Below are 23,868 nucleotides of genomic sequence, written 5' to 3' on the forward strand. Positions count from 1 at the left end.
TCTTGCACCATGGGCACGATCTTTGCTGTTATGTGAGAAATTATTTCTGATTTCATTTTTTCCAGATCCCCTTTTGTTGCCAGTTCAGTGGGTCCAGGTGGTTGAGTATCAGGGTGTTCCATCTCGTTTCCCTTTGGGGTTGCTGTAGGTGATCTGGAAGTCTGGTTCTGTGGCTTGTTTACCTGTCTTCTCATTTTGACGCGCGGGGGGTGGGGGGTGGGGGGTGGGGTGGAGGGGTGGAGAGTGGGTCTGTGTTCCTGGTGCCCACCCAGCTCACCTCCTCTGGGATGGGAGCTGTGGCACGCCTACCTGGAAGCCTTCTGCTGCTGGGCGCCGTGGTGCGCTGATCTGGGAGTCTCCTCTGGGCTCGGAGCCGTGGCACCTCTAGCAAGTTTTTTAAAAACCTATTTTATTGAAACACTCAAGTGATAAACGTATTTATTCAAATATGTATATCTCTGGATTGTCAGGTTTTTGACTAGCATGAAGTATACTTATTTTTTTAATCTCCTGATCATAAGGAAAGTTCAAAGGCAAGTTATTAGAGGAAGAAATTGGTTGGAGAGGAAGCATCTACATAATTATTCAGTCCATTATGGATCAACTATATTCCCTGAAAAAATATGAACTATGATACAGAGAAGGAGCACATCTTAATCCTGCAAAAATGTACTTCAGTTAAGATCCTGAGATAGTCTAGTGACTCCAACTGACTTACTTTTAGATGGTTTGGATTAATTTCTATTTTGATGTGTTCCAGAACTTTATTTCCAAATAAATCCCTGGGGATGATATTCAATGTAAAAATCAACCAACAATAAGGTAAAAGTATTCCAAATGCAAGACCAGCCTACGCTACAGACCGAGACCCTGTCCCAGAGAGGGAAAAGAAATCAACTAATAAAACCCCCAAGTAGCCTCTAAAGATTAAACCAAAGAACAACTTGGGCCCTTTCTCAGGATCAGACGAAATCTTCTCATTCTGTTCCAGAATCCTTTTACTCCCTGTGCAACCCTCCTTTCTCCTATTGAGGTCATACCTGGCTTTCTTCATCACTGAATCTTGGCTGTTTCTGATCTAAGCTTAGCATTTCACTCTGAGGCTCATGAACAATAATAAATGAATTTGTTACGTTTCTCTGGTAACACTTTAATTTCAACAGCTATCTGTTAATGCCCCATAGTGAATGATGTGAGATTTGCACTGAAAATCTGTTTTCCATTGGTAAAATGGGTAGCTTGGTTAGAAACTTGTGATCCAGCATCACCCTGGTAACCTCCAACTCTGGCAGTTCTTCAGGTTCCCAGTGTCTTGGTTACCTGTGCATATTAGTAGAAACTTACATGTCTCGGGCCGAAGACTCTGTCCTGCTAGCTGCTCTCCTGGGTGCTCCTGGGGAGAAAGACTTAACCTTCCTGGTACCTGCTGCTCTTTGGGGATTTGGATCTGGAAGTTCTGATGGCAGGCAGCCAAGGCCAAGAGTAACTTTTCAGTGACCCACAGCTCTGTTCAGCAGAAAGGGTTCAGGTGGGTCTAATCCTGGCTCTGCCCTCTGGCTGCTGTGTGGCTTTGTCCAAATTATCTAAACCCTCAGCCCTGGATTCCTCATCTATAAAAGGCAGATAACTTCCTTCTCTGGAGGGGTCCTGTGAGATTTATAAGTGGAATATATGCCCCACATGAAGTCAGTGGTTTAAAAGTGCTCATACTGTTTATTCTATAACATCACATTCCATGTTTTTGGAATTGCACAAATGTCTATCAAACAACACCAGTTGCTAACCTTTGCAGGAACACACGGATACAAGAAATGAAAATGTATTCAACTCACCATGAAAAGGAAATCACATAAAAGGGGAAAAGTAGCATTTTACTACATATATATTTCTTTTCTCCTTATTTTTCTCTCCATGTAAAATACAACCAACTATCAAAATGCAAGCTGATGGGATCAGAGATTTAAATGCTTCATGTATTTTTTCATTTTCTAGTTGTCTGTTTCTCTAGAGGAGCTAATTTTAACTTGCAAGTCTTTGGGGGATTATCTTGGATACCACTACCTCCCTTGGTTGCCTCAGATTTTATTTCCTTATTTATGTTTTGGCTTCAGCCCAAATTCTGACCCCTGAATCCTAATTTTATGCTTTGTTTCATGGTCCTTGTCAGTTTATCTTAGCAGGAAATTCTGTGCCCTTCACCACAAACAGGTGGCCTCCTGAGCACTGCTCAAAGAAACTTAAAAACCTCAGTGTTATTTCCACATTCACTTGTGTTTATACCTCTTCAGGGCTCATAATTCACCCCATGTACATCTGCATCCCAGAATCCATCTTCTGACCAGTTTCCATTAATATAATTCTCACATTCTCAAATTCTTTTATTGCTTATGGTAACAGTTGTCCTCCAGGTTTGGCTTGATTGTATTTTGCAAGGATCCCCTAGAGTGAGAATTTGGCTTTAACAGGACCTCATTTTAAAATGTACAGGAATTGGAAATGGAACTTTATTTAATGCATAAGTTGACTTACTGAATAAAAGTGAGGTGTAGGCAGGAGGAAGGAAAGACATTTTATTATGATTAACCATTTGCATCTTTTCATTTTGATCACTTTAGGTATGTACAAAGAGCTATTGAAAGTCATATAAAAATGGATCAAGTTTTCTATTTTTGAAAAGCAGTAAAAACACTTATACAGGACATTATGAAATGTTAATGCCACCATTAGGACCCAGTTCCTGCAGGTCACCAGTGTGGAATCGTGTGTCTCCAAAAGTTGCTCCACAAACAGATAGGCAAGCAAAATAAGAGTAGTCCCTTGATTACTATAATTGTCACAACATAAAAATAATAAATGTCTCAACATTATCCTCACAACATAAAAACAAAATAATTAAAGAAAGCTTCCTGTAGCTGGATTACCCTGCATAAATAAGCAACACAATCAAAATGTAAACATACAGTTTTCTGACACCAGTATAACAAATACGGAACTAGTAACAACCAAAACAATTTCTAAGTTACCCCACTATAGTGATTCTTACACTTTGCTTCTTTGCTGTATGATCCCTGTGTATTTTTTCCCACTCATCATCTTCTGTGTCCTGGTCAGATGTCTCAGGGTATACTGGTAACTTGTCTTTGGGACACTCTTCGTAGTAACTCCGAACGTATTTTCCCACAGACCATCCTTTGTATTCTTCAGGCATTTTGCATTCCAGGCCACTGTAATGGACATTGTAGTGGTGCTTTAACCAGTAGTAGAGGTAGTGGATGTTGTAGTCACATCTCCAGGGGTTGTCTCTGAGCCACAACAGTTTCAGAAAATACAAGTCTTCTAATACCCCATAGTCAAAGTTTTGCAGACTGTTGTTTGATAAATCAAGCTCTTCTAAATGTGTGAGTCCTAAAAAGGCAGCTAGAAATAGAAAATGTTTATTAAGCCAGTGAGTAATTGAGTCAATGCAATTATTTAAAGTAGAAAACTAAGAGACTTAATTCTTCCTGTTGGAAATAGTGAAGGAAGAGATCTTCCTTCTCTCCGTTTTCTCAGAGCATTTACTTTAGAAAGGTTGTAATTATACATACTTTCTCCTCTTTTTGAAATGTCTTTAAATCCGTTTGAAGACTAGATAGACCACTTTTCTGGGAGCCATCTCTCTGAAACCTAAGCTCCAAAGGAGATAGCACCCTTGCCTCCCAGCTTCTGTGCAGGGCAGGAGCCTCAGTTTGATGGGGTCTTGTGTCCACTTGCAACACTACCTCCTGTCAGAAATACTGAATTCTGTTTTTTATGGATAAAGGCAATTAGCTAATCCAAATGGTCATCCTACTAACCTGGTAAACTGGGATGGGTTATGTGTGTTAAAATGCATTGTCAAGTGTCTTACTTGAGGACTTGTTATTGTCTCTCCTGAAATCGCTTGAGCAATAGGTGATATCTGCTTGATTATGCAAGGGAGGGCAAAGGTCCTTTCCTTGTAGGCATTCTGCTAGAGACTGCCTGGGGCGTGCATCAGTTCTGGTGTAAAACTTACTTCTCTACTGCCTTTGAAGGAAAGGAATTCTGGGTTGGCAGATTTTGTTTTTAACTATACTTCCCCACTGTATATGTGTCTGAATGCAAAATTTCTGAAATATTTTTATTTATGCAAAGTTTTTTATTGATTAGGTTGACTAGAATATGATATTTTATTTGAAATATCAGTTTAAAAAATATATTTTCTGATGTGTATTTTTTAAAAGCACTTACTGGAATGATGCCACAAAAAACTACCTTTTTGCAGTTTAGGGGGAATTCTATTCCTGTTCAGTCCAAAAACAAACATTCCTATCAATATTGTGAAAACATCTGGTTGGGTTTGGCAAGCTCTGGTAGCTATCATCTTGGAATCCATATGTATTTAATTTTTCGGGAGAATGAGCAATTAGAATAAATATAAAACATGTAAGAAATAATATGACAAAAAGGTTTTTTCCTCTCCTCCCAAGTGCGAAGAAATTGGTGCCTCTATTTTTCCTACTTCAGTTGATAGGTACCAGCTGGATACCCCAAAATTTATAGGTCAATCCAGATTTCAAGTATTTTATTTCTATTTCAAACATTTTCTCATTGCTGTTTTAAAATATCCTCATTAGAACATAGTATCCTTATTATGAATTTGGAAAATATGCTGGCATAGCAGTACCACTAACTATTTTTGTATTAGCTATACTCCCAAAAAACCCATAATTCACCCTAAAAAGACTTTCTATTTTGGTGCAAAGCAATGGCTTGGGGTAGGGGAAGGGAAACAAAAGGTCAGCCCTTGGGATGATACTTCTGAAAACACTGCATTTTTTTCCCCATTTGCTAAAATTCTGAGTCAGTGATCTCACAAACAATTCTTAAGAACAATTCAGCTCTTCAGATTGGAAGCATGTGTAAACATTCCTAAATTTTATTTGGGAAGTGCTATAGTTGTTACTTAAGCCATATATGTATTCAGACACTTGGAAAAGCTAGTTTTCATGTTTCTTTTTTTTTTCAAATGGTACTGGAGTTCAAACTCAGGACCTTGTGCTTGTGAGGTAGGCAGCAGCACCACTGAGCTAAATCCTCCACCGTAGTTTTCGTGTTTCTTAAAGGGGGTAAACCCCTCATGGGGTGGCTTCTTTCCCTGTTCTGCCTTACGCCTGGCATTTTATGAGATTGTTTATTCATGCCTTTTAAATTCTGGCAACTCTCACTGAATTTGCATACTTACCACATAAATCTTTATGGTAAGTCTACTTTGGCAATGTTTCATCTCAAAGACCCTGACCTATACAGTACATCTTTTATTTTAAAACTCCTTCCCGCTGTTTTGCCTGAAGTGCTGAGATACTTTTTCATTCCAGAGGACATTCCCCAAAAAGTGTCTGGCAGTTGGTAGGTGCTCAGTACATATTCGTTAAAATGTAGGAAATATATTCCTCAGACTGAATAGAAGAAATGGAAAACAAAAAGGAGTTCCTCTGATTATGACAAGGATCATGTCAAATATTAACAAGGAAGAGTCACAACATTAATGTTGAGTGAACAAGATTAAAGGGCCCCAAGCACAGAAGACATCCTTGAAATTATGTGAATTCCATAACTGATGAGGGAAAAATATCTTTGGAAGTAGAACAAATCCATTTTGCAATTACTATCTAGCTCTCTGTTTTGTCTTTCATTTTTCTCTGGTGTTCTTTACATACCTGTACTTTTATTGTAATTACAATATTGTTGCATTATTATTCACTGCTTTAGTACATTTAACTTAGGCTATATAATTAATAACATCTTAGTTTCTTTTAGAGAGCGCTAAAACTTGTCTCCATCCATTCTTTTGATCACTGGTAAGCTATAGCTGTGGACAATAGCATCGAAAGAAAATTAAACACTTGCCAAGGAACTTATGGCATGGCACAGTTGTCCTGTGAATCTCTGGTTCCCACGTCTTCACCCCGTGGCCTGGCTTTGGAGACACTGGCTACTGGCCTGTACACTAATCACTTCTGTGGGAGAAGGGTGTCCGCAGGGTTCTTACTGTGAAATGAAAATCGCTTTTGACCTCACCATTCAAAGGTACTCTTAAGTTTGCCATATCTGTACAGGCTGTGATATGTAAGTGTAGCATATTGTTCTCCTCTGGAGAAATGCTTAAACATTTTCCATATTTTAAAAAGATGTTAATCCTAAAATATGCCTTTGGGGCTTCAGAATATTCATCCTTCATTGTACTTCTATCATATTAAAATTTGAATGTTCTATTCATGATGTTAGATTACAATTAAGAGAAGCAGGAGAAGCAATTGTACTCAAAATGTTTATAGCATTATAAACGTTGAATTATTAATGATATTAGCAATAATTTCGTAGTTAGAATTTTTCAGATTGAAATAACATCATAAAGGCACATGTATTATGTATGCTGCAGATCTGATCAAAATTGCTGTGGCTCTCAGTCCCTTCCAGACCTTCTGTGTTTATTCAGTTAACCAAATTCATTTTTGCCAGAGGCTTTGCTTAGCAAATGGAGAAGAGATTTGAGGGGTGGAAAAGAGAACTAGTCTTGATTGGGGATTAGGTATAAAAAATGTCTCGCTCTGATTTGAACAGTTTTTTTTGAGACAAGGTCACACATGTAGTTTAGGCTGGCCTTGAACTCACAATGTAGTCCAACTTGGCCTCGAACTTGTGATCCTCCTCCCTCAACCTCCCAAGTGCTGGGATCACAGGTGTGTGCCACCGCACCTGGCCATTTTTATTTTTATTTAATTTATTTATTTGTTCTGGTACCGGGAATTGAACTCAGACCTTGTACTTGCTAGGCAGGCGAGTTGCCACTGAGCTACATCCCCGGCTGAACACATTTTATCTTATATTGTGAGCCTGGTATTTAACAGTCAGTTTCAAACTTACTGTAAACAAGTTAGGGCTTAATAGGAAAGAAAATGCCAAATCTGAATTTTCACATAAAAATCATTACACATTTAGTATATTATTGACAGCTTGCCATATATTCCTAGTTTTAGAAAATCTATTCTACAAAACACTTTGAGTCCTTGGGCTGACAGAATAAATATTGCTTGGTATTATCCTATCGGTGTTCTGTGTATACAGCATGGATTAAACAACCATAGGTCAAATCTATTAGAAAAATACTGCATCTGTACTGAACGTGTACTGTGCTGAATGGACTTGTTTCTTGTCACTATTCCCTAAACAATCCAGTGTTCACATAGCATCTTCTTTGTGTTAAATACTGTAAGTAACCTTAAGATGATTCAGAGTATAGGGGAGGAGTGCATAGCTTATATGCAAATACCGTGCCATTTTATATAAAGGACTTGAGCATCTGTAGATTTTGGTATGGCTCCTAGAGCCACTCTCTGATGCATACCAATGAACAACTGTGAACAGTGTCCTACACTTCATAAAGCAACATTTTGGTCTGCTGGGATTGTGCATGCCTATAATCCCAGCACTCGAGAGGCTGAGGCAGGAGGATCACCAGCCTGGGCTACATAGTGAGTTCAAGGCCAGCCTGAATGACAAGTGAGACCCCATCACAAAAAGAAAGAAAGAAGAGCAACATTTTGGCAAATATTTCCCCAAGTGCCAAACAAGTCTGACTTAAGTGCTATGCTTCATTAAAATATATACTTTTAAATTGTTTAGCTTAGTTTCATGTCTTTCTTTTTTTAACTAAATCATGTTTACTGTAAAGGTGGCCATAAGAGAAAAGCCACAGAACACCCATTGTCCACTTAGGGGCTGCTCAGTGGTGCTTACCAGGATCTATGAACTCAATGCCATTGCTGCTGAGGTTCAATTTCTTCAGCTCATGAACATCTTCAAATTCCTTGGGCCGAAGCTGGTTGATTTTATTGTATGACAAGTCAAGCTTAACGATATCTGGAGGGATGTTGGTTGGAACTTTCTTCAGGTCTGGAGAAATGAATGGTATTTAGATCATCATGCTCTTCTTGCCCCCATTTTCTCTTTGCTGTTCAATACGTGTGGTTAAGAATCAGCTCTCAGAGATGAGGGGTAGAGGAGACCTCAAGCCAAATGTTGTGAACCAGCCTTGGTGTGTGCCGAGTTCCACCCAAGCCCCAAACAGAGTGCATCTCACCTAGTGGACAGGACATCTCTCCGTGTGGACCTGTTCAGAGAAATTCCCTAGACCCAGCGGCAGGAAACTCAGGGGAAGAGCGGCAGGTGCTGCAGTGCAGGTGGCCGAGTTGTTAGGGGAAGCCTAGGGACTCAGCCCTGGCTGCCCAGGACAGTCGCTTAGGAAAGCTTTTGAAAAGTTACAAATCAAATGGCTACAAGTGTGTCTCCTCCCATATTCTTCCCACCCCTGAGCAGTTAATCATGGCCTTTTTGTTCCATCTTCATTTTATAAATCTTTTTATGTTCCCTCAGCCAAAGAATAAACTCAGGTTTCTCCACTTTAAAAAATAAACAAAGCTGAATGCAGTGGTGCACACCTGTAATCCCAACATTCTGTGGGGCTGAGGCAGAAGGATCACAAATTCAAGCCCAGCCTGGGCAATTTAGTGAGACCCTGTCTCAAAAATAAAAAAATAAAAATGGGCTGATGTAGCTCAATGTGAAGGCTTTGGGTTCAGTCCCCAGTACCACACTACCACACACACGTGCGTGCACATGTGCACACACACAGCTGTTGACCTTCATAATCTCAAGCTCTAACAGCTATCCCCTCCCATCCTCAGGAGGAACATTCCAGGATCCCCAGTGAACACCTGATACTGTAGATTGTACCGAACCCTATTGCACCATGTTTTTTCCTATATGTACATCCCTATAATAAAATTTAATTTATAAAGTAGGCACCGTAAGGAGCAACAACACCTGGTTATAAACTAGAACAATATTTTACTATTAACAATGTGCTGTAATAAAAGTTATCTAAAATTTTGTTTGTTTTGGAATTTTCCATTTAATATTTTTGGATCCTGTCTGACTACATGTAACTGAAACCACAGAAAGCAAAACTTCAGATAAAGGAAGATACTGTATCTTCTGTTTTCCTTGGACTTTAAAATTCAAAAAAGAAGAGTCCTGGGTCAGGGATTTAGCTCAGTGGTTCTGCTGCCTGCCTCGCAAGTTGCAAGGTCCTGAGTTCAATTCCCGGTACCAAAAAAGGAAAAGAAAGAAAGAAGAGTCCTGACTTGCAGCCCCTGCTTGCTCTTCAGCCACTTGTTCCCCAATCCTTGTGATGTAGTCTATATTCTACCACTCCCTGACTTTTTCTGGTACAGCAGTGCCTGGATGACTGCTCAGGACCAGGGAAAACAGCAATGGCAGTACGACCCCTCATGATGAGGATGATAGTGGAAAGGCCCCTGATAGAGGAACCCCAGTTATTTGCTCAAAGGTAGTAGGAAATCAAGCCTCATCTAATTTTATCTTTTACTATTTATGTTTCTATCTTTAAATTATGCTTTTCAAAAAACTAAAGCTGTATCTATTTTATATTTTAGTACAATGTTTGTCCTTTCTCTTAGTCTTTAGCAAAATATTCTGAAGAGATCTTAAATTTTAATTCGGGCAAGAAAGGCCTGTGGAGAGAAACAAACCTATTCCCAAGAAGGAATATCAGAAGCAAAAATAAAATGTCCCAGTTAATTGACACTTGAGAAATAGTATGACCAGTGGCTTCCTGAAGAAATAGAAAGTCTTAGAACTGGGAACTGTAAAATATATTTATGAAAGATGGTATACATTCATCCATAATGCCACTTTTGAAACAGAATAAATTAAATTGTGGATAATTCCTACCAAATATTAATTTTTAAAACCTGGAATTTATGATATCCTAGTCTGTGGTCTATTTATAGTCATAATGAATTGTCTTATTTTTTTCTGTTTTCTTACTGGCTCAGAATCCGTGGTCTTTATTGGTATTGGAAGTTCCTTATTTACTTTATGCTGTTGAATTTTCTTTCCCTTCTTGATGGGATCTTACTACCTTCATATCTGTTGCTCCTGTTCCAGGTTTCCTTCTAAACTTTAAGTGACAAAACCCCTAGGAGCTAAGACCCGTTATTATCCTCATTTTACAGAAGAGGAAACTGAGGCACAGAGAGGTCAGATAACTTACCCACAGTTATCTGGCAGTGACTTAAATAACATGCTGTCCCCAGAACTTATGTTTTTAATGACTATGCTCTGCTGTCCTTCCTGTTACCCTTCTGCTTCATTTACACTGCCTACTGCCTAGTGGCCTCAGGCTAGACATATTCAGGTAGGTACAAGTAGAAGAGAAAACTGGGTGCAGTCAGTAAATTGGAGTAACCATGAGACCTTTCTGGCCCTGGATTTCCTTATTGTCAAAGGAGTAACAACAGTAATAATAATTAATAATGCTACTTCCTACTTTCTGTTTCTCAGTGGTAGTTATCACCACCAGATTCACCACATTTTCTTGATTCTTTTCCTAGTTTTCTCTTCTTCCATGGAAGCTTCATGATGGAGGCTTAGAATAGTGCCTAAAATATCAGAGTCAATAAATCAGTGGTGTATGGTAGGCAGCTTCTAGAATGGCGGCCAGTGACCCCTATCATGATGGTCATGCCTTTGTGTACACTGCACTTCTCCTTCAAGTGTGGGCTGAACCTAGTTACTTGCTCCTAACCCACAGAATGCAGCCAGTGTGATGGATGTCACTTCTGTGATATTAGGTTACAAGAGATTGGGACCTTCATCTTGCTAGCAGGTCTTTCTTTTTCTGGCTTTGATGAAGCAAGCTGAAGCATCAGCTTGAGAGAGGCCCACATGGCAAAGAGTCAAAGGTGGCCATCAGCCTGCAAGAAACTGAGGTTCTCAGCCCAACAGCCTTTGAGCACATGAATCCTTCCAGTATCCACATGAGCTGAGAAGAGGATCCTGCCTCAGTTAAGCCCTCCAGTGTGATCACAGGCCTAGTCAACACCTTGACTGAGCCTTGGGAGAGATCAAGAAGCTGAGGACCCAGACAAGCCACCTCTGATTTACCGACCCACAGAAAGTTGAGACAAGAAGTGCAGGTGGCCTTAACTGCCAAGTTCTGGTGTAGTTTGTTATGTAGCAATAGATAAATGATAAATACTAACAGCTCATTAAATATTGAGTATAATGTTCAGAATATCAAGGCTTCTTATAATAAAAGTGCTTTGAAATTTGGAGATGGTATTATTTCTGTCTTCTGGTAAGACATTATTTTATTTGACCTAGAATTGTGTCTCCCAACAGAAAAGACAAATTTTAAGAATTCAGTTTATTACAATATGGCAACAATGGGTGATCCTTGCTTTGGGAAGCATGACCCTTCTAGAAGAGCTGTATTGTTGTAACACTCCAAATAAACAAGATGGAAATCCTAGCAGTATTTGAAAATCAATGACAGCTGAAGTCTCAGGACATACAGAACAAATGATATGTTGAAATGTAGAGCTTGAAATAACTGTTGAGAATGGCTGTAGCATCTTCTTATAGAAGGCGTGAGTTTTATTTCTAAATACCCAGGATCCCACCTCCTCTCACTTCCTCCACTGTTACCACATTGGTCCAAGCCACCATCACTACCTGTCTGGCTGATTTCAGATGAGATTGGGTGCATTCAGGGTGGTATGGCCATAGACCCTGTCAGGCTGATTTCAATGGTGTGCTAAGCCCATGGGATCCTGTGGACACATAACCAGATCATGTCACTTTTCCACATGGCAGAATCCTCTAGAGCTTTCCCATCTCACCATGGATAAAACCCAGCATCTCACTGAGGCCATAGAAAAATATTATGGCTATGTCACCATGATCAGCACTTACTGGGCTCTGGAAGCAGCCTGTTTACCAGGATTTGCTTCCTGAACCCACATCTTCTGGGCTGGACATGAGGGCAGATGACAGAGCAACCACTGTAGGACAAACTAAAGTGGGTTAACCACAAATAAATGCGTAGAAAAAGATGATTGTAAGAGCACCCTGGAGCCGGGCTTAAGCAGTGTGGGAGGCTTCTGGATGTGGGAGAAAGAATATGAACTGCAGAACCAGGTTTGGGGTTGTCATACCACAAGTTATACCATGAAATGCAAACCAAAGCCTTTACTAGTATGGTTTAGAAAAGCATGGGAAAATCTTTTTTGTTGCATTCATGAGTAAAAATAAGTCTTTAGTTCTTTACTTTAGAACTTGAATGAGAATGGCAAATAGCAATGCAAAGAATGTTTGCCTTTGATGAAGAATATATAAATAGATATTTCCTTAGGCCAGAAATCACATGTCATCAGTGTTCCATTTCTAGACCAGGTACCGCATGGTATCCACATTTCGTACTTAACTCCTACCCAAAATTCTTGATAAAAGCCTCAACAAATAATATATTTGCTTAATCATCACCCATTACCAGTCTTGCCCCTGCCCCAACGAAACTTTTCTGTCTTTGAGGAGAAAATAGGAAAATTGCTCCATGTAATTTCCCCATTTCATAGACTGTCATGGTTGTCGGCAACTTCAGAACTAATTTGAAGGGTTGGCAATAGTAGTGAGGCCTAAGTGGCCATGTTTATTACAAATAAAAAACTCTTAAACTATTTAAGCCAGGGGAAAAATTGTGCCCTTACCTTCAGAGGCAGCTGGGGACAATTTTCCTACATAATTCTCTACAGCCTGACCTTAGAAGTAAAAATTGTAAATTCTTCTGGTAAATGTGAAGCTAAAAGTAGTCAAAACTTTTACTTTCATGTGTTCTTGGCTAATCCGTTTACCTCAATATGGCATAAACTTGCCTTTCAACTATTCCTACATCTCATTCCCTTTGAAAGACTAAGTTTTGTTGGCAGAAGGCCTGCCTCTGAGTGAATAAAGCTATTATTTTTTTCATGGTGTCAGATGTTTAAGGCAAAAATAGTGATCTTTGAGGTCTGTGTGGTTGAATTGGCACACATTAAGTACCCTACAGACAGCAAGTCAGTTGAGAAAGGCTCAGTTCCTGAGAGAGGAATCTGGATTGCAGGTTCTCTGTATGTGATCACGTGCAGGATATTCTTGTGCAGGGACCAAGGGGAGGAGTCACACCTGGGAAACAGCACTCAGGAGGCATTGATAAAGTCTTCTTGTCTAATGGATACACCCAGAAACTTAAAGGAAGCAATGGCATTAGATGGTGGCCAATGGCTTGAAAACTGAATTGCTGACTGCCTGTGTGACCTTTGGAGGGCAACTTCTCTATACCTTGGTTTTGTCATTTAAAAATGTGGATAATAATAGTCCTTTTAGGGTTGTGAGGAATAAATGATAATGCATTTAAACTGCTATGTCTCATGGCCACAGGGCATTTAGAGATGATGGGTCTTATTCATTAATGTCACCACTAGTTCCTTTCGTGTTGACAAGCTATAGGCTGCTTTAGATTCTATGCTGTGTCTAACATTTGGGCCACAATAATCAAAAGTGTTACTGTGTTCTGGCAGGGAGCTAGAGATGGACATTGCTGAGCATTTGTTCTTAGTATCTGGCATTTGTTACTTATTTATAGACTGGAATAAGGAAAATGAGAGTGGACTGAATTCAGGTTTTCATACTTGAATTCCAGCTGTGATTTTTAACTTCCCTGTATTTTTATTTTTTAAAAGTTGATTAAGTTACTGCTTTAAAAGATCAAAGGCAGCTCAATCATTATCTCCAATTTAAAAGACATAGCCTTGGGCCAGGAAAGACCAAAGGACATTTAATAGGCAATACCTTTGCCTTTAAGTTTACAAGAATTAGTATAGTAATACATCAAAACATGAAAAATAGATGATCAAGTGAATCAGTAGATTTCTATAAGCCACAACAAAAGCCAAAGTAGCATTGGTTGTGCCTGAGAAGAGTGTAGGGGAGGGGGAGATGGAGAGAAGATGGTTAACAGGTACGTGGGGATAGGAGGAATAACTTCTGGTGTTCCCTAGCACAGTAGGGTAACTGTGGTTGGTGGCACTTAATTGTATACTTCAAAATAGCCAGGAGAGAGGATTTCTGAGTGCTCCCAAGACAAAAAAATGATAAATGTCTGAAGTGACAGATATATCAGTTACCCTGATTTGAGCATGTATGTGATATATTGAAAGAGCACACTATATCCCATAATATGTATGTTTACTATGTGTGAACTAAAACTAAAAAGTTGCTAACATTTAGGGGAACTCAAGTTGTCCTTTAATGTCTGACCTAATATGATATATACGGAAAAGCTTGTACATATTTATATTGCATTCCATAAATAATACATACATATATATATAATATGTATATACTATATATTTTCTTAAAGTAGAGGAGGATGAATTTATGGGGCATTTCTGAAAAATTGTGCTTATACAGTAAAAATTTGAGAAAAGAAAGCAATATTTATAGCTGATGTTTATCAATCAAAACATTTTATGGGCCAGGGATGGTGGCACATGCCTGTAATCCCAGCACTTGAGAGGCTGAGGCAGGAGGATTGCAAGGTCAGCCTGGGCTACATAGTGAGTTCAAGCCTGGCCTGAACTACATAGCAAGACCTTGATTCAAAAAAACAACAATTTTTTTTAATGGAAAAAACCACAAAAACAGAAATAGGCTCATTGAAGGGAATGGCCCAAGAGTGAAAAGGAAGACGGATATTTTCTGCTATGGTCTATCTTCTTGAGTATGGTGTAGTCTAGCTGTAGAAGTCTTAAGTTTTGTGTACACGATATTTTTCTCAGATCATTAATTAATTCAATCCTTTTTAAATTTCCTCTTCAGGATCTGATGCAGAGAGGGCAAATTTACTCAAGCTTGATGGAGGAGCCTTGGTAGTATCAAGTGTTCTCACCCGCTAGGATAATCACTTAGTATTTGGTTTTTTTGTTTGTTTGGTTTTTTGTCTTTTCCGGTACTTGGGATCGAACTCAGGACCTTGCACTTGCACGGCAGGCGCCGGGACTGCTGAGCTAAATCCCCAGCCCCACTTAGTATTTGTTCTAAAAATATATAATTTCAGTTTGTATCTAAGTGTCACAAAGGAAACCCTAGTAAAGCATGCTCTCAGCACAAAGCCCTAAGTATTCACCATAACAACATCAAAGAGGTCCACCCCATCTTGCCACAGAGAAACTGCATGTACCAGCTCTTCTGGATTTTGCTAGTGTTCAAGTGTTGAGGCAACAGCTGTTTGAACATGTCGGTTAATTCTGGGAGACAGCAGGATGCAGTAGGAATCCCACAGGCACCGGGTCAGGTGGACCAAGGTTCAAATCTTAGCTTTGCTACTTACCTATGAGATCTGGGCTTGGACCTCTGTGGCCTCATTCTTCTCTAGACAGGAAATACTGCTACCATCTGACATTGTGGATTTCATGGGAAGCTTTCAGTTATGAGTATTTTCTTTCAAAGTTGGAGGAGCCCAGCATGGCATATCTCCAGTTATGAGGTGTAACTGCTCCACCATGGCACTGGATTATGTACAGTTCATAGGGTGTCTTAGCAGATTTCTCTATGCCATGGTGTTGCCTTCTAACCAGGCGCCACCTTCAGAGTTAGGAAGAGAGTGATAGGGCTGGTGCACGACTTTGCTGAACAATGACAAATGTACCTCTGGCCAAGGTGCCTGATTTTTCTACATTAACAAATTCCTGACTTCTGTTTTCTTGAGAGGGTCCTCTGAGGTTCTTTTAACCTTTCCTTTTGCTTGCCCTCAAAGAAACAAAACAAAGCAAAACTTCCCAAAGTAGATGGAAGAAATGATACCATGCTCTATAATATGACTAATTCAATGACATCTGGGTTTAATTTAATGTTACAAGTTATTAAACCATGCCAGAAATGACATCTATAGACATTTCCACATGGCTTGGTATTGTGGAGTAGATGAGCACTTCTGGGATCATGCTTGGATAGCATCTGTCTTTGCTAATAGCTCAAGAGGATTATGAAACTCCCTCATATTTTTTTTCAGTCCAGGGCTTTATCTTGTATGTGCAAATCCTGAATAGCACTAGTGCAACATTGTGAGATGGAAAACCCTATAAGGATTGGCAGAGAATAGGTCATATTCTAGAAGGATTTCCTTAGTCTTGCAGTTCTTGGATTCAGTGTTTTAAGTTTAGTTCTTTCAATTTTTTTGTCTTGTTCTGGATAACTTGGGAACAACTAAGCTATAGGATGTTAGCAAGTGTTTTTTAAAACCCTGGGGCTAAATGATTGAAATAGAGAAGCACATCACTATATCACGTGACCTCTATTTCCAAGTGCTGTCTTCATCCTGCTCTGCAGACAGTTGTCCTTGAGGTTGTCTCCCTGCAGGTGCACACCATGGCTTACCTTTATAGGTGTAAGTAAGGCTTACATGGCATTTGCATTCCCATTGTTTTATCTACATAAATTAAATTGGATTTAAGATCAAAGGGATCCTTTAGAGCCATAGCTTGTAATGGGCAAATGATTAGGACCTGAATAGCAGCCCTTGCTGGGGATACTTCCTGTCCTCCACTGTCTCCTAATCACCAACCAGAAACACTTGGAATAGATTCTTTTGTCACTGGGAAAACATTTCTGGTAAAAGAGACAAATCCACCAGAATCCAGGTATGATGGGGTACAGGAAGGGTATTAAGACTCACAAGTGTTTCTAACAGCTCATGAAAATGAAAACTTAAGAAATGCACAAACCTTTCCTTTTGCAGTCCAGCGTTTGTATGGGGAACACATAATTGTGGCACAGAGTTGAGTCTGCCTCAGGTCTAATGACTGGGGGTCTCCCTGACACTTGGGGTCTTGGGTCCAGTTGCTCCATTTCTTCTTCATTACACAACTCTTCAGATTTAAGCTGCAGCAGTTTTTTATTTTTTAGTGCTTGTGGGCTTTCGCACTTGGCATAGTTCCCCAAATTTCTGTTCCTTGGAACCTGCAACATGGAAACGAGCGTTTCTATCTCGCAGGTACAGTGCCAGGGGTTGTCATAAAGACGCAGGTAGCTGAGGAGAGGCATGTAGATGAACACCTCCTCTGTCAAGACTTTGATCTGGTTGTGCTGCAGTAAGAGGGTGGTGAGTTTATTTAAACCAAAGAACGCCTCGCTCTCGATTTTGGAGATCTCATTCTGCTGCAGATCCAAACTCTTTAGCTTTTTAAACTTGGAAAACATGTTGCTCTTCAATATGCGGATCTTGTTTCTTGCTAACAGCATATGCAGCAGGTCTTGGGGCCAGGCAGGAAGCACATAAATTAATTTTCTTGCCTGACAGTCTAAGTATTTCTCATGGAGATAGGTGTACACATCACAGGGGTGGCCTGGTGCATAGCGTTTGACAGGGTGGGAGCCCCTCCGGCCACCAGCTGCCCGGCCATAGATGGTGTGGGTTTTGGCACTGGCAGGACTGGCCCTGCGCAGCATCTCAGCGGCTCTGCAGAAGCACAGCAGTATGATGAGGGTGACCGTGCGCATCCTGACATCCAGCTGGCCCTGATTCCTGGGTGTGACAGATGGAGCCAAGAAAGTATTCCTTTGAAACCCAAGCTTGGACAATCTTAACTAACGTAGTGCAGGAACAATAAGACCCAGCTGGGGTACGTGGAGTCCCTAGATTGGAATAGAAAAAAATATTAAAAGTTGAAGACGGTTGGGAGCATGGCTTGTGACAGAAACAGCAACTTGTTTTTAGGCAGAGGCCTTCTGGTTTAAGAAGAAGCTTGCAGAACAGTGGTGTGGAAAGCTCCTCGCCCTCTTGCGTGCCTGGCCGAGTGGCCACATGTTGAGGCCCTGAGTTTGAGTGCACTCCCGCCTGCCCGTGTGGTTCTGTGACCCCACGCTGTTCTTAACCTCATCTCTTGCCTGTAAAATGGGACTTGAATGTATATCCCCGAGCTCAGTTTTCCTTTTCCTTTCCTGCCTCCCAGTCACCAGTCAGGTTGTGTATGAGCTCTAGAAATGCTCAGACAAGATGGCACTGTCTCTGTCACCTCCCCACATCAGACTCAGATGTCACCTTCTCAGGGAAGCTGTGTCCTTGTAGGGTTCTTTAAAATCACTCCCCTTTCACTGGCTAGGCACCCTTTGTTTTATTTTTCTCCACAGAACTTATCACCAGCTGTCAAAGTAGATGTTATACTTTCTTTATATGCCGCTAGTTTCCTCTAACTAGAAAATAAACTCCCTAAGGCAGGGATTTTTGTCTGTTTTGCTCATTACTGTATTTCCTTCATCAATATTTGTTGACTGTATGAATTATACTCATGTAAGTATTCTATTTCATAACATTCATCTCATAAACTAACTTACATTGTTATGGGAATCTATCGTTTTCTTAAGTTTTACTGGTGACTTGCCAAGATCTGCACATTCTTAAGAACTATTTTCCTCTTTTTAAATTCTGAAAATATTCCTGGTTTACATTTATCACTTGGACATAGACCACTCTTGGCAAAGGAAGAAATGTTCACAATGGATTCATAACGAATAGTATGTCTGATGTTCTTAGTGTGGGGCTAGCTATGTGCTCATGAGCGGCAGATGTGCTTTCTATTCATTACAGCAGTTCCAGTGCCAGGACCACCCTGACCTGCAGTTTTCCTGCTCTGTGGGGTCTCTTCCCCACCTAGAATGCCATTCTCTGTTTTCCTCAAGATCCCCCAGGTACTGGTTTGTGTGTCTTGCCCTACTGGCTCCCAGTCCCCTGGTTGCATAACATTTTGCCATCTGGCTATTTGCATACATGTCTCATCTCCTTTGAAAGACTGTTTGCTGTGCAGTGGCCTCTGGTCCCAGAGCTAATCAGGATTTAGCCTTTCCAATCCTTCACTTCTGTGTCTGCAGTTTATTATAAGCTGTCTGTAAATTGTCTAACATGACCTAAAACCCTAATGAATAGTTTGTTTGTTTTGTTATTGTGCATGCTGAAGCATTTGGATGAAAGTGTGCTGGTGTCTGCAGCTTACTTTGAAATCATAAAAAGTAAGATGGAATGAAGAATGGATTGAAATATGGATGGGTGGGTGTGCATGTGATAAAGCAAATACAATAAAATGTAAACTGTAATCTAGGTGGTAGAGATAGCGGTATTAATTATCCAACTCTTATACATTTTGTGTATGTTTGAAAATTTTCTTAATAAAATATTAAAACAGAAAAAGGTATGCACAAAAGAGCAGGTTGGTTTTCTTCACATTTTTTTTCCAGAGAACTATTTCTTTTTTCCCCTTCTTCCTCTAATTCTCAAATAATAATAAATGTATTTTTATATTTTTTTCTTTTTGAAGCCAAAATATGAGGTGTGATTGAAAAACAGTGTTTAAATTAAAAAAAAACTTATTACAGTAAAAGGCACATTGCCATTAATCTCCCTCAAAATACTCCCCTCACTTCAAACACACCTATCTCATCATTCTTGCCACTTTCTGAAGCAGTTTTCGAAGTCCTTTTATGTATTTTTAGTTGCACTATCATGGCTGCCTGGATGTCTTGAATTGATTGAAAACACGCACCTTTCATGGTTATTTGACTTTGGGAAAGGGCCAGAAGTTGCACAATGCCAGACCTGGTGGATGTATAAGGTGGATAAAGACACACTATATTGTTTTTATGAGCATGCCTTTTTGTTGGATGGCACCCAGCACATTCACCATAGTTTTGATCACTCTTCATAATGACACTCATGAAAGAAGACTTCCGGAACTGCTTCAGAAAATGGCAAGAAGGATGGGCTATGTGTGTTCTAAGTGAGGGGGATTAATGGCAATGTGTCTTTCACTGTAATAACAATTTTTAAATTTAAACATTCATATACTTTTTGATCACTTTGTGTTTTTATGGGAAAAGAAATCTGTATACTTAGAACACATGACTTGCCAAGGTTTCTGTTTATTTTCTAATGAATACATCACATTGAATATAAGGTGGAAAAACTTTAAATTTAAACATTGGTAATATGTTCTTTAATAACATGTAACTTGTTTGATTTAGGCCACTGTAAAAATTTGCAAGAGTTGAATATGTCTAACTGCCCAACACTCACAGTGAGTATAAGCAGCTTTTAAAAAAACTGTTGTTTATAGAAATGCAGACTTCTTACACTGGAAAGCTAATATGTAGAGTGCACGCCCATGTGTACATTGAAGGTTGAAAGTGGAAAACAGAACTATATTAAGCATTGGTAAGAAATTTTAGCCTGACTATACAATGCTGTTATTAATCTTATGGATATATGCTCAATGCTGGAGCTCCTGGTAGGTGGAAACCCTTTAATGGTTTCATAAGGATAGACTGGATTTACATTGCATACGTGTATGAGACCAGAAAAACAGTCCCGGCAGTGATGATAGGCTCATTTTTGTGTTTTCACAGCTATTGATAGCTGCCTCAGAGAAGATGGAAATGAACAAGTATCTCTGTGCCTCCTTCCCGGTCCTTGTCCCCAGGCTTCCCTTCTGCCCCAGTCTGTCTCCTAATCTGTAAGCACAGAATGCTCTCTAACAGGCAGATCTGACCCCTTCACTCCCACCAACTACATGCTCCTCTCCTCTGCACTACTGGATAAAATCGGGGCGCCTTAGCAATACTGTGACCTGGGGCCCCGCTGTGGTCATGCCTGTGCTTCCTTTCCAGCCCCATCTTGCTCCACTCCTGTGTGCACAGGACTTTGCAGCGACTGCAGGCTGCTGAGCATTCCTTACTGCACACGCCAAGCTGCTCCTTGCACTCTCACACTTGCTTGTGCTGTGCTCTTTGCTCGGAATCCCCTTTCCCTCTGTCCCTGAGCAGCACTTTCCTTCTTGCCAATCTCTGAGGCTTGCTCTACCCGTCACTTCCTCTACCAGAGCATCAGGGCTGGGCTCACTCGGCTCCTTTGGGTCCCTAACCATAATACTTCTGCCTCCACTAACTCAAGAGACTCTAAGGGCAGGGGACAGGTCTTATTCTCTGCAACAGTCGCAGCACACAGCACAGACTTCAGTGTGTGGGACTTTTCCAGTAATGTTTAATGAAAGCCGCTCTATGGACCTGCCTGTTAGGTAATGGACAACACTGGTTAGAACCTGACATTCCGTCTTGGATTAATTCCTGTGTATAAATCATAATTAACATTATAAGAGTTATAAAATCAACCTGGAGAGAAGGTATGAGGGAAGGACTTATATCCCAGTATATATAGTCTGGAGGAACCCTACACACTGGGATATTAAATTTGCCCAAAGTGCATAATTTAGCAGTTTTTGGTATATTCACAGAGTTGTGCAATCATCATCACAACTAATTTTAGAAAATTTTGCCCACTCCTCAAACAACTCAGCCCCCTTAACGTCACCCATTTTCTCCCAACCTCTAGTCCCACACAGTTCCACTCACTTTTTGCAAGGATTAATTTGTCCCTCTCCTGAGTTACATCTGTTCTATCAGTGCTTCAGCATTTAAACTTTTTATTGTACTTAAGTTTACATACATAGCTACTCTTTTAGAACTAAGAGCTCTTTGAAAATTTTTTCCACAAAACTTATCCCCCATTTTCACACCAAAACATTTTTTGAAGGATAAGACATAAATAGATGTGCATATAAAAATATTAAAACCCTCAGAACTCATCCACTTCTTACCCCCATTTGGTTTAGGCATTTAAAGTAGTGGTCTGGTTTCTGTCCTCCATACCACAGAAAACAACTTTAGATTAAGTCAGCTAAGTATCTTCCAAGGGGCTTATAGTTTGACTTAAACAAGCTGCTTCTTTATGTTCAAAATTGCTCCTAAGAGATGGAGGAATACACATGGCAAAGACCACATTGGAGGAAAAATGTCCTACTTGGCTGTACTTTCTCCACCAGCAAAGTGAAAGTGGGCCCCTTCATTAAGAGAGATTTAAAATATTTTCTACCATACTCTCCCGATGTCTGCTTATGACTATAATGAGGTGTCTTGTCAAATGGACTTGATCTTTTGGTGCATATTTTTAGCACTTAGTGCGTTAAAGATATTCTGATAGGTGTTAGGGGGGATTTTTAAATGAATTAGTTTTCAGTTCTTGCCCTCAGGGAGCTTCACTTCTCAACCTGATTTTAAAAAGATCATATTTTTCTCATTTTGATTTTCTAGTAGGAAAGCCAAAGCAATGCATCTGCATTGAATTTGTGAACATCAAAGTCCTGTTCAATTTTGGAGTCTTTAAAGGGCTGATAATTTTATCCAGCTACATTTTGCTATTGTTTTCCCCTTTGAGACAGAGACTGGGAGACAGACTTCCATTGAAGGAATTGGGTGACATTCATTCAAAGAGCTTTGATTTCTAAATTTGTCTTATGAAATGTATCACATCCAAGAGGATTTCTGCACTGTACACCGTGGATAAATTCATAAACAATTCTACATTCAAAATGGCCTTTGCATTTATGTGTTTCAATATTTGGGGATTGCGTCTTGAGCTCTTCAATACTGAGAATAGAGCGGTATGAACATGTTCACATGTCCAGGCTCCTCTGGACAGGAAAATGCAGAGAATGGAGCCCTTTCTCATCTTGGTGGAAAGTCAGATTCCTGTGGTACACAGAGTGTACCCTCTCCTCCTCCTGCTCCTCGCATTTTTATCTTCTCTATGGCTCCCCTTCTTAGGGCGAAGATGCCTCCTTTTCCTCCTCTCCTTGCTCTATCTTATTTTCCAAGGTCTTTCAAAAAGGGCACAATGACTTTGATGCCTGATTGGTGCACTGAACTTTTCTCCATGCTTTAAAAAATATTTTGTATTAATGTCTATTAATTTTACAAAATATTGGGGTTCAATGTGGTCTTTTTATACATGAGCACAACATATTTTGATCATATTCAATCCCCAATACCCTCCCTTATATCTTTTCCCTGCCAATATTATTCCTTTCCTCTCATCTAATAATAGTCTTTCTCACACTGAACATTTTAAGACGTATTTATATGTAAACTATAGCATCAAGGATGATGGTCCTTCTCTCCATTATGTGCTGCCGGTGTATACCTTAAAGTGTGCATACATATGCACATCATCTATTCCTGATGGGATGTCTGGGAAATCCCGGCAGCCTGATGGCACTGTGAGAGTGCAGGGCTCCCCAGAGGCTGTGTGATACCCGTGAGGCGCCAGCTCGCAGAATGTCCCTGCTCAGACCCGCGGAGGTCTGCAGCTTTACACGAATACCTGTCCCATCTCAGGTGTGGCTCGCTGCCCTGGAAATCGACCAGTTCCTACCTGAGTGTGACAGGAGCACTGACCTGTGGATTTTGTTGTTTTAAATATCCATGAGTACTGGAAACAGTGAGGGATGTACTGTTAAACTGCTCATGATCCTGCTGAAGTTCAGTTTTGTCAACTGCAGTGATGCTACAAGAGTTTTACCCACATCGCCTAGCTTAGTGATGATTTACCTCTTTCAGCCACAGATACCTGCAATTGCTCTTTGCGGGACCGACTGACATACTATGGTGTCAAACATTGCAGGACCATAAATATTAAAAATTGGCCAGCCTGTTGATGTTCCTGGGGAGTTCATCAACCATCATTAAATGAATAAAAATCTGCTAGTACTCGATTTTCTGTAGTTACCCATATTGGGGGATTGCAGGTACTTGCCTCCACACTTGGCTCCCAGCCACAACATTCTCTCACCTCTGAGATTCCCTCCAACCCTAGCACCAGCTCTGAATTTCTTGCCCAACTTGTATATAGCCTGTATTTTTTGTCAGACTTTCTCAAACTTAACATAACTTTGGTGAAAACCTGTTCAGCTATTTTAACATATTCAGTATCAGAACCACCGAATTTAATTACACAGAGACACCTACCTATATATAAATACATACATATAAGTGAGGACTCATTTTTGATGAAGGCCAATTGTT

At 40.1% G+C, this 23,868-nt stretch overlaps 2 protein-coding genes across 4 annotated transcripts in view; one reads left to right on the top strand and one right to left on the bottom strand.

Moving 5' to 3' along the window:
* The window catches only part of Fbxl13 (F-box and leucine rich repeat protein 13), a 254,266-nt gene that overhangs the window by 97,339 nt on the left and 133,059 nt on the right, over nucleotides 1-23,868 (top strand). The window contains 1 exon segment of the mRNA XM_087206541.1: nucleotides 19,978-20,030. Coding sequence (XP_087062667.1) covers nucleotides 19,978-20,030 — 53 coding nt within the window.
* Nucleotides 2,557-23,868, bottom strand: part of Lrrc17 (leucine rich repeat containing 17) — a 32,342-nt gene continuing 11,030 nt past the window's right edge. For 2 of the 3 annotated variants that reach the window (XM_004839730.3, XM_021253959.2), the window contains 3 exons: nucleotides 16,689-17,598; nucleotides 7,801-7,956; nucleotides 2,557-3,417 (listed from right to left, as the gene is read on the bottom strand). In XM_004839730.3, coding sequence (XP_004839787.2) covers nucleotides 3,020-3,417; nucleotides 7,801-7,956; nucleotides 16,689-17,463 — 1,329 coding nt within the window. In that variant the 5' untranslated portion in view covers nucleotides 17,464-17,598 and the 3' untranslated portion in view covers nucleotides 2,557-3,019. The remainder of the gene's footprint in view (nucleotides 3,418-7,800; nucleotides 7,957-16,688; nucleotides 17,599-23,868) is intronic. The other variant, XM_021253960.2, reaches the window with a different exon arrangement.

This window comes from Heterocephalus glaber, unplaced genomic scaffold (assembly GCF_053883595.1).
Source record: "Heterocephalus glaber isolate CG9 unplaced genomic scaffold, H.glaber_assembly_v1.0 deba00000676, whole genome shotgun sequence".
In the NCBI taxonomy this organism is placed as follows: Eukaryota; Metazoa; Chordata; class Mammalia; order Rodentia; family Bathyergidae; genus Heterocephalus; species Heterocephalus glaber.